The 14,672-nt window shown below is 36.0% G+C and overlaps 2 protein-coding genes across 8 annotated transcripts in view; both read left to right on the plus strand.

Annotated features, from left to right (window-relative positions):
* The window catches only part of LOC116175051 (contactin-associated protein-like 4), a 236,162-nt gene that overhangs the window by 168,694 nt on the left and 52,796 nt on the right, over positions 1–14,672 (plus strand). The gene's annotated exons all lie outside the window — the stretch shown is intronic.
* Positions 2,462–12,343, plus strand: LOC116175053 (ABC transporter G family member 20-like). 4 transcript variants are annotated; one of them, XM_031493112.1, is made up of 11 exons: positions 2,470–2,553; positions 8,160–8,598; positions 9,211–9,406; positions 9,604–9,763; positions 9,816–10,172; positions 10,220–10,843; positions 11,094–11,271; positions 11,322–11,437; positions 11,485–11,555; positions 11,607–11,872; positions 11,915–12,343. In XM_031493112.1, the coding sequence occupies exons 3-11, from the start codon at positions 9,231–9,233 to the stop codon at positions 12,214–12,216; spliced, it is 2,250 nt and encodes a 749-aa protein (XP_031348972.1). In that variant the 5' UTR covers positions 2,470–2,553; positions 8,160–8,598; positions 9,211–9,230; the 3' UTR covers positions 12,217–12,343. The 4 variants fall into 4 exon arrangements, with proteins under 4 accessions (XP_031348973.1, XP_031348972.1, XP_031348975.1 ...); XM_031493115.1 differs by having other exon boundaries at positions 11,607–11,867; positions 11,915–12,072; XM_031493113.1 differs by lacking the exon at positions 8,160–8,598 and having other exon boundaries at positions 2,462–2,553.

Consider the following 14,672-nt stretch of genomic DNA (forward strand, 5'->3'; position numbering starts at 1 on the left):
CTAAATGGTTGCAAAAGGTCCGGTAGAAGATTTTATTTTTCCGACTTATTTAATAGTAAAGAAACAGAAAAAAACAAGTTTGCCAATGCGACTGACGTCGGGAGAAATCTCTGTGGTCAAAAATCAACGAAAATTTCTGACTTTTTTCGGTTTTTCAGAAATAGCCCAAACCCGCCAACGGCAATACTTAGGCCGTTACTTTTTGTTTACGTACGCCTAATATATCTACATATCCAAAAAATTTGAACAAAATCCGTCGAGCCGTTACCTCGGATTTATATAGTGTTGCCGCGAGACGAGACTTTCGAAAGCGCACTATCCAAAAACGGTGTAGACTTGTAAAGCATATAAAAAGCACCAATAAGGCAGGACAAGTATCTGCTAATCACGAAACACAATTTCTCTATTATATGGGTACCTACCTGCTTACGCGTATTTTAAGGATTTTTTAACCATTCGCATCTCTGCGGCTAAAGAATATTAGCTTTTATAAAATGTAACTGGTAATACTTATAACTAGAAAAGACATACCTACTGAATTTGTTGTTACTTAAATAAGTATTTAAAGACAATCGGACCAAATTACTTTGTAAAATCTTACTTTTATGGTACCAACTACGCAGTACATTAGTATCTACAAACAAATGATTTATTGCCATAAACTTGGTGAAAACACAATAAGAGCATTAGGTGCTTTTAATGTAAAGGAATACGCGAGAACTTATTAAAACCAATTCTTGTTTGTCCAACATAAGACCATTCCCTACCATTGCCTGTGTAAGCAGGTTTCTATTCTATTGATGAGAGTACAGCTTTAGTAATAAACTGTCCACCAATAAAATAAGATAAAGCTGTTCCTGGATTTACGAAAAGTGACCGTTATTGTATAGGACCTATAGCAGTAATTAAGTCATACATCAGTAAAGTCGCCGACGGTTTCTGTGAACAATTGGAATTTTTCAAATTCAAAATTCAAATTTAGAAAAAAACCCGTACAAATAAAAAGGTACACAAAAATTTTGGGTTCAAACGAGAGTCTCGACGAGATTCGCCGAGACTGATGGTTAGTCTCTTCTCGCGGAGATGAGACGAGACGAGAACCTCGGTCTCATCTCGAAAATTCGAGAAGAGACGAGACCAAATCTCGTCTCGGCGGCGCGGCATAACTACCACGGAAAATTACCAACGTACGTACGCACGTAGCACGGTATACCGTGGCACGTAGGTACACTGACTGATGTAGGGAAAAAACACCAATTGCTCGTGAAATTTCCGTTTTAATCGTGTGAATGTGGAATGTATTTCAAATAATTACCACCCATCTCGTTTTTTTTCCTACGTCAGTGTACATACATAGAGACGGAAAAAAATGGTTCTTTAAAAGTTGCTTAAAATGATCTAAAACGCCGATATTTTATGAAATTTTAACATGTCCAAAAAATGGTGATCCCAATAGTCACCTAGAAAGCAAAAAATATACAAGGATTTTTGGTTCGACTAGCCTACGTACAGGGTGGCCAAGTAAGAATGCGAGGTACTGTATCTTTCTATTGATTTTACTGATTCGTTTCGGAGAACTGACAGGTTCACTTAAGGTTAACAAACAAATTGAAGCGACAAAATAAAATTTAAATAAGGGCGACTTAGATCGCATTTGTTTTGGTTTTTTTAGAAAAAAACATTTCAAATGCGAATTATCTCCGAAACGAATCAATAGAATTTAAAAAGCAAAGCAGATTAGTAATCACGATTAAATTGGCTTTCAAATAATGTGCCATTTGCCATAGGATTCCATTTAAAATTTTAGGGGTTAAGCTCCCTACGTAGAGGGGTCAAGACTTGGTTTCGTGATTTGTATTCCAAAATTTGCCCCCCTCGAATACAAAATTGACGTGTTCGAGGATTTTTCGAAATTTGTAAATTTAATACCCTAAAAACCCTCTGTATACTTCTCGTTGGGCCACTCTGTATAGTACCTATGCAAGGCGCCAAAAGACCGCAGCAGTTGACACATTGATTGATAGGCGGTATACGACGTTCGCCGTAAGGGGGATGAAGCGACGCAGCCGTCGAATCCGAGCGTATGTCCTACCCTACGAGAAAAAAATAGGTCCCACCCAAAAGCGGTACGCAGCTCGCGGAGTCTGCTAGTAAAAATACACAATATACATACCTTGACATGTGGCATACTGCCGTAACACATGAAAAATTACACATAACTTTGGAAGTTTCTGTAAGTATCCATTGTCTGTTAATTTTAGTAGGTACATATCGACTTTAAATTCCCAAAGTAAACCACTTTGCGGCATTAAAGGAAATTATTCGAAGGCCCACCTTTCGTAATGTATAATTATGGTCCATTGTCGACGTCACTTACTCATATCAATTATAGGTACTAAAACGAACGTGAAATTAACATAGAAACGAATATGAAAAAACATTGAATTAAAAATATTTTGACCTTACATCAGAACACTCATTCAGTCATTTCCAGCCTTGTGCAAAGAAGTGCCGGTGTATGATACACTTTGCATTGCAGAAACTTACACATAGGTAGGTATATAAGTTATTCCATTGCTTAAATCATGTAAGTAGTTCTTCTGAACATTGACGTTAATGCGACCCACGTCGATAAATGTTTTTGACCGTCTGATTCATTTCATTATACAGTGCTTTCATAGTGAAAAGAACAAATTCATTTTGCATTCTTTTTTTATGTTCTGGAAAAATCCCCAGACACATCGATAAGTGTTTTCACTTGCGGGTTTTCTGCATTCAAAATTAAATCTAGGTACGGGATTTTTCGAGTAGGAAGCTTAGACCATATAGTACATGGACTGCTATTAGCTCTATGCTTTCAATACAAAATGGATGGTCACGGATAGAGGGCACCGTAGTCGTGGGTATGTGAATCTCAGGGTAAACTAAAGTCGATTAAACACCACTCGGATGGCGTAAAGAGTAGCTTTTATAGTAACTGCGTTAACTGCGTAATACGGGAAGCTTTAATAGTTATTTATGTATCAAGGGCATTAAGGCGATATTTATGCCGAGGGCGACAGAGCCCGAGGGCCTCTGGCCCGAGGGATTGTAAGTCACCCGAGAGTTAAATATCGAGTAATGCCTGAGGTGCATACAACATTTTATTTTTCATCGTTCCAAATAATGCATTTCCAATATACAAATGTAATGATTATTGTTAGTGCTTCATACGAATCAAGTAGCACCTTTTTTTATTACATAACTCCGTTAATATATTTGACAGGCAGTTTGAGGGCATAATGAGAGGGCATAATGGATTGTCATCTCATTATGCCCTCTCATTATGCCCTCGGGCTTTACATATCTCATATGACAGATATAATTGTCATATAATAGGCAAATGAAAAATAAATAACTATTATGTTCGATTGTATAATAATCAATACTTTATGATATCTTTTTGCGGCCATAAAGTGGCTCTTTATGGACGGCGGCCATAAACAAATGTCACGTGGTCGGTTGTCAAAATAATTTATTTACACATATCAAAATAAATATAAATGCGAAACACCTGAAGAAACACCTACTTCGGGGAGTGCTTATTCGCGTAGTAATTGTTAATATTAATCACGCAATCCACATTGTTCTTTATAAAGAGTTGTCCACTCATTTGATGTCTTTCTTCGATTTCTTTATGATGAGATGAAGGACCCGCTCCGCCTAGGATTTTCGTCGCAACGTTGACTTTTGTCATTTCCGACTCTTCGACGTAGCCTTCCGCGACACTAGCCGAGCGCCATCCTTCATGGCGCATGATGTCAGTCATACTTCCACCTGCATTTGCCAGAAGACTTGCAGAAGTTCTTCGAAAAGAATGGCCCGTGTAGGAAGAAGCATTTGTTAAATTCAAGAATTTAGCCACCACACTAGGAACACCACCAACTTTGTGAACCCCTACAGGTTGAACCGTGCACTTTCCATCTGATAATTGATAAAAAATCTGTTGTGTGACGTTACTTTAGGACGAATGGCTATGTATTTTCTAATTATGTGCAGTAAATTGTGTTTTCCTGGCAATATGACAAACGATCTATCTTTTTTGGTTTTCGTATCGATGATCTTGACTAGAAAATGTTTTTCCTGATCTTCAACATTTGTCGTCTGCAAAAAAACCAATTCCCGACGTCTACAGGCACCCGCCACTCCAAAGATAAGAATTACCTTAAAACATATCTTCAAAAATTATGCCTCTAAAAATACGGACATACCTTATTTAGCAAATGGTGTTCATCCTGAGCGCTTAATAAAAAGGAATCCACATTTTCATCCGTTAGAATCAGCGATTTTTTTGGCGTATATCCTTCTCCTTTTCTTTTAAGAAACGGAATAACATTGGGAAGCTTGCTAATATCTACTCCTTCGTTCAAATGAATCGTAGTGCGTAGCATGGAATATTTACTCCATAAGCTTGATGCTTTATACGACGCGAGATCGGTAGTAAAGTAAGCCAGAATTGTATCTTCAACGGTTTTTTTTACATTTCTCTTTACGCACCATTTCTTGTATGCATTGTAAGCTTCTTGATATACCGTTCTCGATTTGCAGGGAAGAAGAGTTTTCTTCGCTGCGGATGCAATTTGCGATATTTCTTCCATTTTTACACAACTACAAAAATTTTCACAAACGCACAAATTTTTAAACAAACTGTTGTTACCCTAGCAACAAGAACAGCAACCTTTGATACCATCACCATTTTCAACGTTTCATATATTTCATAAAATACTAGATACTAAGTTTCGAAATATTTGACATCTCTTGTCAGTGATATATGGATTGTATGTCGATTATTAAATTTTCTTAAATTTTCTTCTTTAAAGAGTAATTTTTGCAATCGTACATAAAGCTTTGTATATACCGCGTACATAAACCGTCTTTATGGACTCGCCATCTTTATTTACGCCTCGCTCGTAAACTCGCTCGGCTAAATAAACGACTCGTCCATAAAGACCCAGTTTATGTACTTGATATATAAATAGCTATTGATTATCTTCTATTCTATCCGTCCACAAATAAGAATAGGTTTGCTTTTTTTGCCATATCTAGACGATTAATTAAGTGACGTTTGTTAATTTATAGGTTGACAGTCTCAAATCGTGTCTAAGCGGACAACTTCGGACAGACTTGTTTACCCTCAAACTCACATACCCAGGCGATGTCCTTGACCATATTTTAGTTACAATTAGCAGTCCATGTACTATATGGTCTAAGGTAGGAAGTATGAAACGAAATCTAGAGTTGAAGCTAAGGAAATGAGGCGGAAGTTGTAAGAAGTCAATTTGCGTTATAAGAAAAGAAATTTAATAAAATTCCTCGTGTGAGATTGAAGAGACTTTAGCGCATTTTTGCGTGTGGCAGAGCAGTATTCTATTAACTAGTTTGAACTCCACCATCAATAAGACCCTGTCGAAGGTTACCCCATTCTCTTTGTCGGTAGCCACCTCTGATGTCGCGTTCACCTGCAATTCACTTTTAAAGTTTTGACTCAACCATCAGTCAGAGCTTGTTGGAAGCTACCACATTCCCTTTGTCGGTACCCACTTCCGACGTGCTGTTCACTCGCAATGCGCATTTGAAGATTTGACTCCACCACCAGTAAGATATTGTCGCGGACAACCACATTCGCTTTGTCGTTACCCAGGGCCGGATGCTCCGGTGTTCAGATTTCGCCAGACTGTGCGCATGACGTCACTCACAGAGTGAACTTCGTTTGCGGCATGCTCATTTGCTACGTTTTTCGTCTGTACCAAGCTTATTTTTAGAGATACAACAAATTTCACATTATTATATATTTGTGATAGGTTTATATTTAACAGCTGTTCGGGATCGGTAGCGTAGGTAGTAAAAAAGACACTAATCAGTGAAAAATTTAGACATCGGCAATTTGAGGAATAATTCGCCAAAATTTTAATCAGTAATTAAGAGGGGGAAGAATTTGGAAGCATTCGCGTTTTGAATCTTGAAGCGATCAGTACGGTTCTTTAGTTCTCATAATTTCCAAATGTTACGAAGCTTTCAAAGCTAGAGTTGGTATTATTTGATGGAAGCGTGCAAAATGTTATCTGTGGATATCTGAATAACTTTCGCCTTTTGTGTTAAAAGTGTGGAATACAGTTTGGTTACATTCATGTACAGGGTGAGACAACGATTGCGCGGAGTAACTTAATGCCTTGAAGATAAGATTTTTCGATAGAGTGCTTTTGTATCATGGTATGGTATGGTTGAATATTCTCCACATTCTTAAAATATTTGTAATGACACAGGGTGCGCTCACAAAGTAGGGCGCTAAAATGGTGCATTTTTTATGTACCCCCTGTATTTAATGCATTTTTTACTTTTACGTGTAATTGTACGACTTTTTTATTATATGGTTAATATCTGAAAAACCAATAGTTTTAAAGATAATATATCTACTACGAAATATTAAAAAAATACCTTAGATACATGGTGTTTTTTTTGGAGGTCCGAAGTCAAAGAACATCCCGTATATTTTTCTGTCTCTTTTAGCTCCTCTACAAACTTTTAACTTTTGATAATAATGTCCTATACCTAGCTCTGATAGTTTTCGAAATATTTTGGTTTTCCTGGTTTTTATTTTCTAATCTTCAATGCAAAAAAGGGGCAATTTTTTCTGCTTAGTCCAAAACAAAAATCATAACGATTAATTCATTTTTCGAATAGGTAATTCATTTACGTCGGACTGGAGAATAAGTAAAAACGAGAGTAAAAACACTTCATTAGAAAACAAATTTAATTTAACTCCTAATGTCATCTAGTCAGTGACTTAGTTTCATTTTTTTCCATAGTCAGCTCGTTATTATGTAAGTTTTAACTTATTTAAGATTAAAAAATAAAAACTAGGAAAACCAAGAAATTTTTGTTTATGTTTTTACTATCAAATTTATTCTCCAGTTTTTAGACTTAAATCTTTGAATATAAAATTCTTAAATGAATTAATCGATATAATTTTCGATCTTTAGAAGAATTATGAATTAAAGTTCAAGAAAAAGGTCAAAAGATATCCAATTATCAATTAGTAGCAGTTTGAACTGGATTTAATTATCGATTTGGTTACTGTCACTTTAATGGTGACTTAGTCGAACATTTATTGTAAATTGTTATATTAGAAAACCGTTTTTAGTAATTTGGTCTTTCTTTATGTTGAATTCGCTGTTCTAAATATAATATTTTATGTACGACTGCTTGATAATGCGTTAGAGTCGTAATTATCGGTCATAAGCAATATTATGGCCTAGTCTATAATGATAAAGTAAATGTGTCAATGTGACAGTCGTAGTTAGGTGTCGATATTTTGTAGTATAAAATTCCATGCCATCACAGATTATTGAAAAAGATGCGGGTTTTATTTTTCCAATTTTCCGTCTTTATTATGAAAAAAATTGAAAACGAATATCGTTGATTGGCGTAAAAAAATTTTTAATACAAAAAAACCTTTATACATTTTTGCTCTAAAATAATTGCATATTATAAATTTTACATTGAATTACACTATGTTGCGGTATGCAAGTCACCACCCTGTATAGATTAACCAGCATTTTTGACTAGTTCACAAACTATCCACAGTAGTTGGATAAAATGTGGACTCAATATCTATGTAAACGAACCAATCCTAGAACCAACCCTCTTTGGGTAATTTAGTTCAGGATAGTAAATTAATTCTTGATTAAAAATAGATCAATGAGGATTGATTAGTTTACACCATGATACTAACCAACGAACTGGATATTATGTATTACTAGAAATATTGAGTTCACAATTTATCCAACTACTCTGGCTAGTTTTAGAAGTAGTCAAAAAGTCTGGTTAATTTATATAATTTTCTTGTGGTTTGTACTTTGGCGATAAATCTTGTATACTTTATAGGGCCAGAAGTCGTTACACAACAACCCGGAGTATTTAGGAAACAATGTACCTATTATTAAAAATTACCTATCATCGCGACCTAATTAGAATTATTAATTTAAGGGATACACTTTATTTTTTTCCAAGTATAACAATAGAATTCGGAATAAACAAAAATAAATACGGTTTACGGTGGTAACGGTTATATAGGATAGTTTTGAGGCAAGCATTTTTGCATAAAATATATATGGTATTAGTTTCAGGAATGATTTATGGCGGTTTAACTGGATACACGAGAATTGGGGTGTAGCCGAGGGCGTCATTTCTTTTGGACTACCAGTTCCGAGTATAGGACAACTTAATTTTTCTTAATTATCGTTATTATTCATTATTTGTCTAAACTTATTATTTTTTGAAGACACTCTTACAAAAGCGCTATTTTTGGATTGAGCTAGGAAGCTGTTTTGTCAACAATTTGGTAACTGGGTTATTATGAATACAATGATGTACGGCACACAAAAAAAATAAAAATTGGAAACTGTTGATTTCAACAGGATGGTGCACCCGCGCACAACGCCCTAATCGCGCGAGAATGCCTATCGAACAAATTTTCCATTCTCCAGGAAATTTTTTTTGGACCAAGCGGTCATAATGCAACAAAGCTACAGGGGTCAACGTAAAAGTTCATGTTATAAGGTGAGCTTTCATTTTAAGTTATCTTTCGGGTCCTTCGATACGGTGTATTTGTTTATTTTTTCATCACTCCATCTAAATCAACAATTTTGAATTTTAGATATCCATTTTTCATGGATCTCGCACTCCATGGCCATTATTTGGCTTACGTAACTAATTAAATAAACTAGGTACCTATAGATAATAAAATCGCATAAATGAAAATGCATTAGACTCAAGGCTGTCCCCACGGTTTTGTGCATTAAGTACCAATAAACATGAATGTATACATATCATTATATTCCCCACTTTAAACCATTTAGAATCAGGTTTGATTGAAATTCTATATGAGTTCCAGACTTACCAAAATAGTATGATTTTCTTACGCATGTGTATATCAATGGCACTTATGTAACGCCAGATCAAAAAAACCTTTGTTGATGTTCTGGTCAATTGAAATTGTTCTATTCAAATGCAAGGCTTTTGAACTACCAAATTACTTTTCTTTACTAGGTACCAGTCCGCTCCTATCTAAATAGGATAGATTAGGCACCTTCACCTATACCACAGATATACGTACCTATATCTGTGCCTATCTACTATCTCGCAATTTGACTTAATATGAAACATTTGTAGTTCACCATTTGATCGTGACAATGCAAGAGGATGGTACAGCGTATATGCTACCAGATCGGGGTAGGACTGGTTCCACAGTAGAGATGAGGAGGAAGCATGCGGTATGCGTCAGAAATGCATGTAAACACTACGGCTCTAAAGAAAATAAAATTATTGTACTAGACCAACTGAATATGACTGTCCCTAAAGGCACAATGTAAGTGTCTCGTATAAAACAACGGACGTGTAAAATAATACGCGTAGGCGGCGTAGGTATACTTCCATTATACCTATCTGATATAGGTGAAGAATTTCAGTTCTCCCGTACTGGGAACGCCTATGCATGTTTTAACACGCGTCCTTTGATTTATTTAAATGTTCAATTGAGACACGGTCTGATCTTCTATGCATTAGCTATGGTCTTCTGGGTGCCAGCGGTTGTGGAAAAACGACATTGCTAAATTGCATTATCGGACGAATGAAACTAATCTCCGGTGAGTTATGGGTGTTAGGGGGTTCGCCCGGAACCAAGAGTAGTGTATTACCGAGCCCTAAAATTGGCTACATGCCTCAGGTAGTTTTTTTTGTATTGTGTGAAAGTCATCTTGATTTACTTTTTATTAAAGGAAATTGGATTATACGGTGATTTTACAATAAAAGAAACTGCAAAATATTTTGGTTGGATAGCAGCAATGACAACTGAGGAAATCGAAGAAAGATTCCAATTTTTAAAAGATCTCCTAAAACTGCCCGAAGATCACCGAATAATTAAATCGTTAAGTGGAGGACAACAGCGCCGAGTGTCATTCGCTACTAGCTTGCTCCATCGACCGGAATTGTTGATTTTGGACGAGCCGACGGTAGGATTAGATCCAGTTTTAAGAGAAACCATATGGGATTATTTAACGGATGTTACAAAAAATGGCTATACAACCGTAATCATAACGACGCATTACATTGAAGAGACAAGAAAGGCACATGTTGTATGTTGTGGCCTTGGTTTACTTTTGTAAGGCGAATATAATTTCAGATTAGTTTGATGCGCAAAGGATACATTATTGCCGAGGAGTCCCCAAATAAACTTTTATCGCGATTTGGAATAAACAGTCTTGAAGAAGCATTTTTGAAACTGAGCATAATTCAAAACTCTCAAATTACACATCGGCGACGAAACACTATTTCCGCTCCAGTTATAACCGAAGCCAACATCATACCTTTAGAAACGCTTAATGAGGTGGAAGAAGAGTCTGATGATAATGCATCCGAGTTTGGGGAATGTGTTGCTAGAAACAGATTTCAAAAGCGATTTTCTTTAATCCCTGACCTGTATCCATCTGAACTACTAGATACCAACACTTACCAAAGTAAAATAACCGATTACCTTCCCCAAATAGATATGTTGCACATGAAAGCCCTAGTTTGGAAAAATTGTCTATGGATCTGGAAGAATTGGATCATAATCACTGCTGTGGTAGTAGGTCCTTTGGTGGCTTTTGTCTTGTTTTATTTGGCGATTGGTCATAAACCTGTTAACCTTCAAGTCGCGTTTGTTAATCAGGAAAGCAACGACAACAGTTGCGATATTTTGATGTGCAACAGTACAACTCTGGGTTGCCAATATCTGCAGTACGTGAAAGGTGACAGGATTAATATGGTAAGTCACTTTTTCTGCATACTTTTGGGGTTTCTATAAAATCAACTGTCCTGGAATGAATTTTTTACGCTTATATATAGTTCGTAAATTTTTACTTGTCATAAATCCCACCTTTTCTGCTATTAAAATCACATTCAAGTGTTATAAAATCACCCGTGAACTCTATTTTATCAGCACTTCAATCATTCTACCAAAAATATGGGCGAAAACTAGGGCTAAAATAACATTATGTACGCTTCAACGTTTTCAGATACCGTTTGAATCTGAAGAAATGGCAATCCTCTCCGTTAAAAAAGGACTATTGCATGGATCTATTACGATAAGGTATAATTATTCATCCGCATTAAGAGCACGTATAGAAGATTTTAAACACGTCAATGCTTGGGATGTGGTTTATTCCACGATTGACGTATACCGAGATTCATCCGGTTTGATGCATTTGGAATTTATTTCTATTTGATTTTATTTACAATTGCAGTCAAAGACATTGCCCAATTCCTAGATTTCTACATTCTCGATGCCTTCGCTCGTTTCGTGAAGGATTATTTGATATCTTGTAATGAAAGTGGACTGCTAATAAAGCTTCCATTTAAGGTATGCTTAAAAAATAGCCACGCCACAATACATCATCTTAATTTTAGTGGAATGATCCAGTGTATGGTTCCAACGACACTGAATTTACAAGGTTTGCAGCTCCAGGAATTCTGGCGTCGTAACTTAATTTCATGTCGTTTGATATTATAAAACCAAGATCGCTTTGTAGGTGCGCTTTCTTTTATCCGGCTGCATTAACTGCGATCGCCTTGCTAGTAGAAAGGCGTGAAGGGATCTTCGAAAGATCAGTCGTCATGGGAGTGACTCCATTTGAACTTTTAATTTCACATATTATCTCCGAGTCTGGCCTAATGCTTATACAGATTGGTTCGTTAATGGCCCTTGCAATATTTTTCTTCGATATGACCTTAAGTGCCTCTACAGTTCTTGCCACCGGCTTAGTGGCTTTAATTGGATTTTGTGGAATGTGGTTTGGTTAGTATCAAAGATAACGATCTCAATAAACATTTGTTTTAGGTTATACGATATCGAGTACTTGTGATGACGAATCCACAGCTATCTATATTCTTTTAGGAACCTTCCTTCCCATGTTTTTTTTGTCCGGCATTTTATGGCCAATTGAAGGATTTGTTTATGAACTTCGAGCAGCGAGTGCTATATTGCCATTAACACAACCTAGCGAGAGTTTACGGAGCATTATTCAGAGAGGCTGGGGGCTTTCTAAACAAAGTGTATATAATGGATGTATAACGATTTCTGTTTGGATATTATTTTTTATTGTTCTAAGTATAGTTGCTCTCAAATTTAAAAGAGCGTAAATACTTCGGTCTGTGTGTGTATACTAATGAAATGTATTTATCATCAATTCATCATAAATGTGCAGACCTAAATAGATATAGGGAATTTTCCAAAATGTATGCATATGGCCTATGTAGGTATATTTAAGCAAGTTAAAAAAGTGATAAACGATTTACAAAAAGCGCATTTCCATTCCACTTGCATTCATTTCCCATTTGTAAGATGAAACTTCTGTTAAAATCGTAAAAATCCGGCCACAAATAAGAAAGATAGCGTTGCATATGTGTAGGTAATCCATTTTTGACTTGCTACTTAAGTTTCAGTTCATAAGAAGAATCCTAACCTAAAATTTTAGAAGAATTGGTTCACAAATAACGAATATGGGTCTGGCCATGCTATTGTTTTGCGTATTTTTTAATAACCATTTTTGTTTGTTCCAAACGTTCTGCTCCATCATTTTAATCGTAGTTGCCTGCATAAGTCGGAACGAATTGCGCATGCGCAAAACAAGTTTATTAAGGATCCTCAGATTCTTTAATAGTTTTGTATTGTCTGTCCGTCCGTCCGTGTGCGCTCTAATCTCTAAACTCTTTTTAAAAGTGGCCGATTGTGTTGAAATTTGCTGTACGGGTACTTTGGGTATTAAGGACGGGCGCTATTGATTTTCAGGAAGCTGGTTCAACAGGAACAAAAGTTATAGGACTTAGAGCGAATCGGGAACCGGAAAAACTGCGGGCTCAATATAATAGAAATCAACATATTTCATTCCCTAGGTCGTGTATCGAGTTTGGACTTTCGCTAGATTATTCGCTATGACTCTTAGATGTATAACAATTCAATATAACTCTTTTTTGTGATCTAGGTCAAAAGTTTTACAGCAAAATGTATCCAAAATATTCTTTACACATGAATTTGGTGTTGTAAAAGCTTTCAATCGCATTATCTTGAAGCTGAAAGAGTGTACATTTAATAACCGCATGTGTGCGATTCAAAGATTATTTTTTCTGAGGCCACATGGATTTTGATCAAAACATGTCAAAATCGTTATTTATGCACCAAGATCTTTGGGAAAAAGACCATGAGCATTGTCTCAATGACCAAAACATGGATTTGATCTATTTTTGGCGACCAGGTGGCTTTTGATCAAAACATGTCAAAATCGTTATTCTGGCACTAAGGTCGTTTCAAAAAAGACCAAGAGCATTATCATCTCAATGACCGCCATATGAATTTGATGTATGTTTGGCGACCACATGGATTTTTATCAAAACGTGTCATCGAGATTAAAATAAATTGTGATTGTAATACTGAGGATCCTTCGATTTTTCGTTGTATCGGTTTATTGTTCACGCTGGTGATGTGTAATTGCGTAGGCAGCAATTTGTTGATTTTCCTTAGGAACGAAAAGTGGTATCTACCATGACGAAATAACTTTGTGAAATGGTTAAAAAGTGCTTTAATTCCTAACTTTCCTGAAAAATCTGTCGGGGTTCACGAAAATGCGGGTTAATTAAATATTGTTTAGACAATATAAATAATTATTTCACCCTTCTAAAAGGTTTCTGACTTTTAACAAAATAAAACAAGTTAAAAAGTAATCGTAAACGATTTACATAAAGCGCATTTCCACTTGCATTCACTTCCCATTTGTAAGATGCAACTTCTGTTAAAATCGTAAAAATCCGGCCACAAATATGAAAGCTAGCGTTGCACATGGGCAATCCATTTTTGACGTGCTATATTCAGTTTATAAGAAGAATTTCATTTCAATGCTTTTCTAAATAAGAAAGTTGGCACTGCGCATGCGCAAAACCAAATTTTGAAATTGGCGTTTGATTTTCCTTTATTCCAAGTGCCTATGTATCAAATTTCATTCAAATACTTTTATAAATAAAAAAGTTTGCAATTCGGTTTATAAATGGTCGAGATACGAAAAGGGCACTGTGAATTTTGAATCGATTCGACTCAACTTTTGGTATTGCGTATTATATGGCTAAAGCTATGCCCATATTGAATTTCATGCAATTCATTTGATAACTAACGGAGATGTAAAAGCGATCGGACATTTCTAAACAAAGTTATCAATCACACGGACAGATAGAGGGACAGACAGACAAAGGAACAGACGGACAGACCAACAGACAGCAATACAAAATTATAAACGATCTCTAAGATCGTTAATAAACGACAAAAGTGTAAAATTATGGAACATGTAAAAAACGGTTTGTTTGATGTTTTACAATAACTTTTTTAGCAATAAACGCAGAAAAGTTCCTTCCTTGGTGCAAGCCTCGACACCATAACGAACCAAAGAGCGAAAAAAGTAGAACAATAGCTCTTAAGATAAAGAACTAGTAGCGTCTCAACGAACGAACGAACGGACGGACGGACGGACGGACGGACGGACGGACGGATAAAGTGGCCACAGTAGCGCATTTTGTTTTATTTTTGTGGAAATGTGGAAATGCACTAAAAT

This window comes from Photinus pyralis, unplaced genomic scaffold, assembly GCF_008802855.1.
Source record: "Photinus pyralis isolate 1611_PpyrPB1 unplaced genomic scaffold, Ppyr1.3 Ppyr1.4_LG6, whole genome shotgun sequence".
Lineage (NCBI taxonomy): Eukaryota > Metazoa > Arthropoda > Insecta > Coleoptera > Lampyridae > Photinus > Photinus pyralis.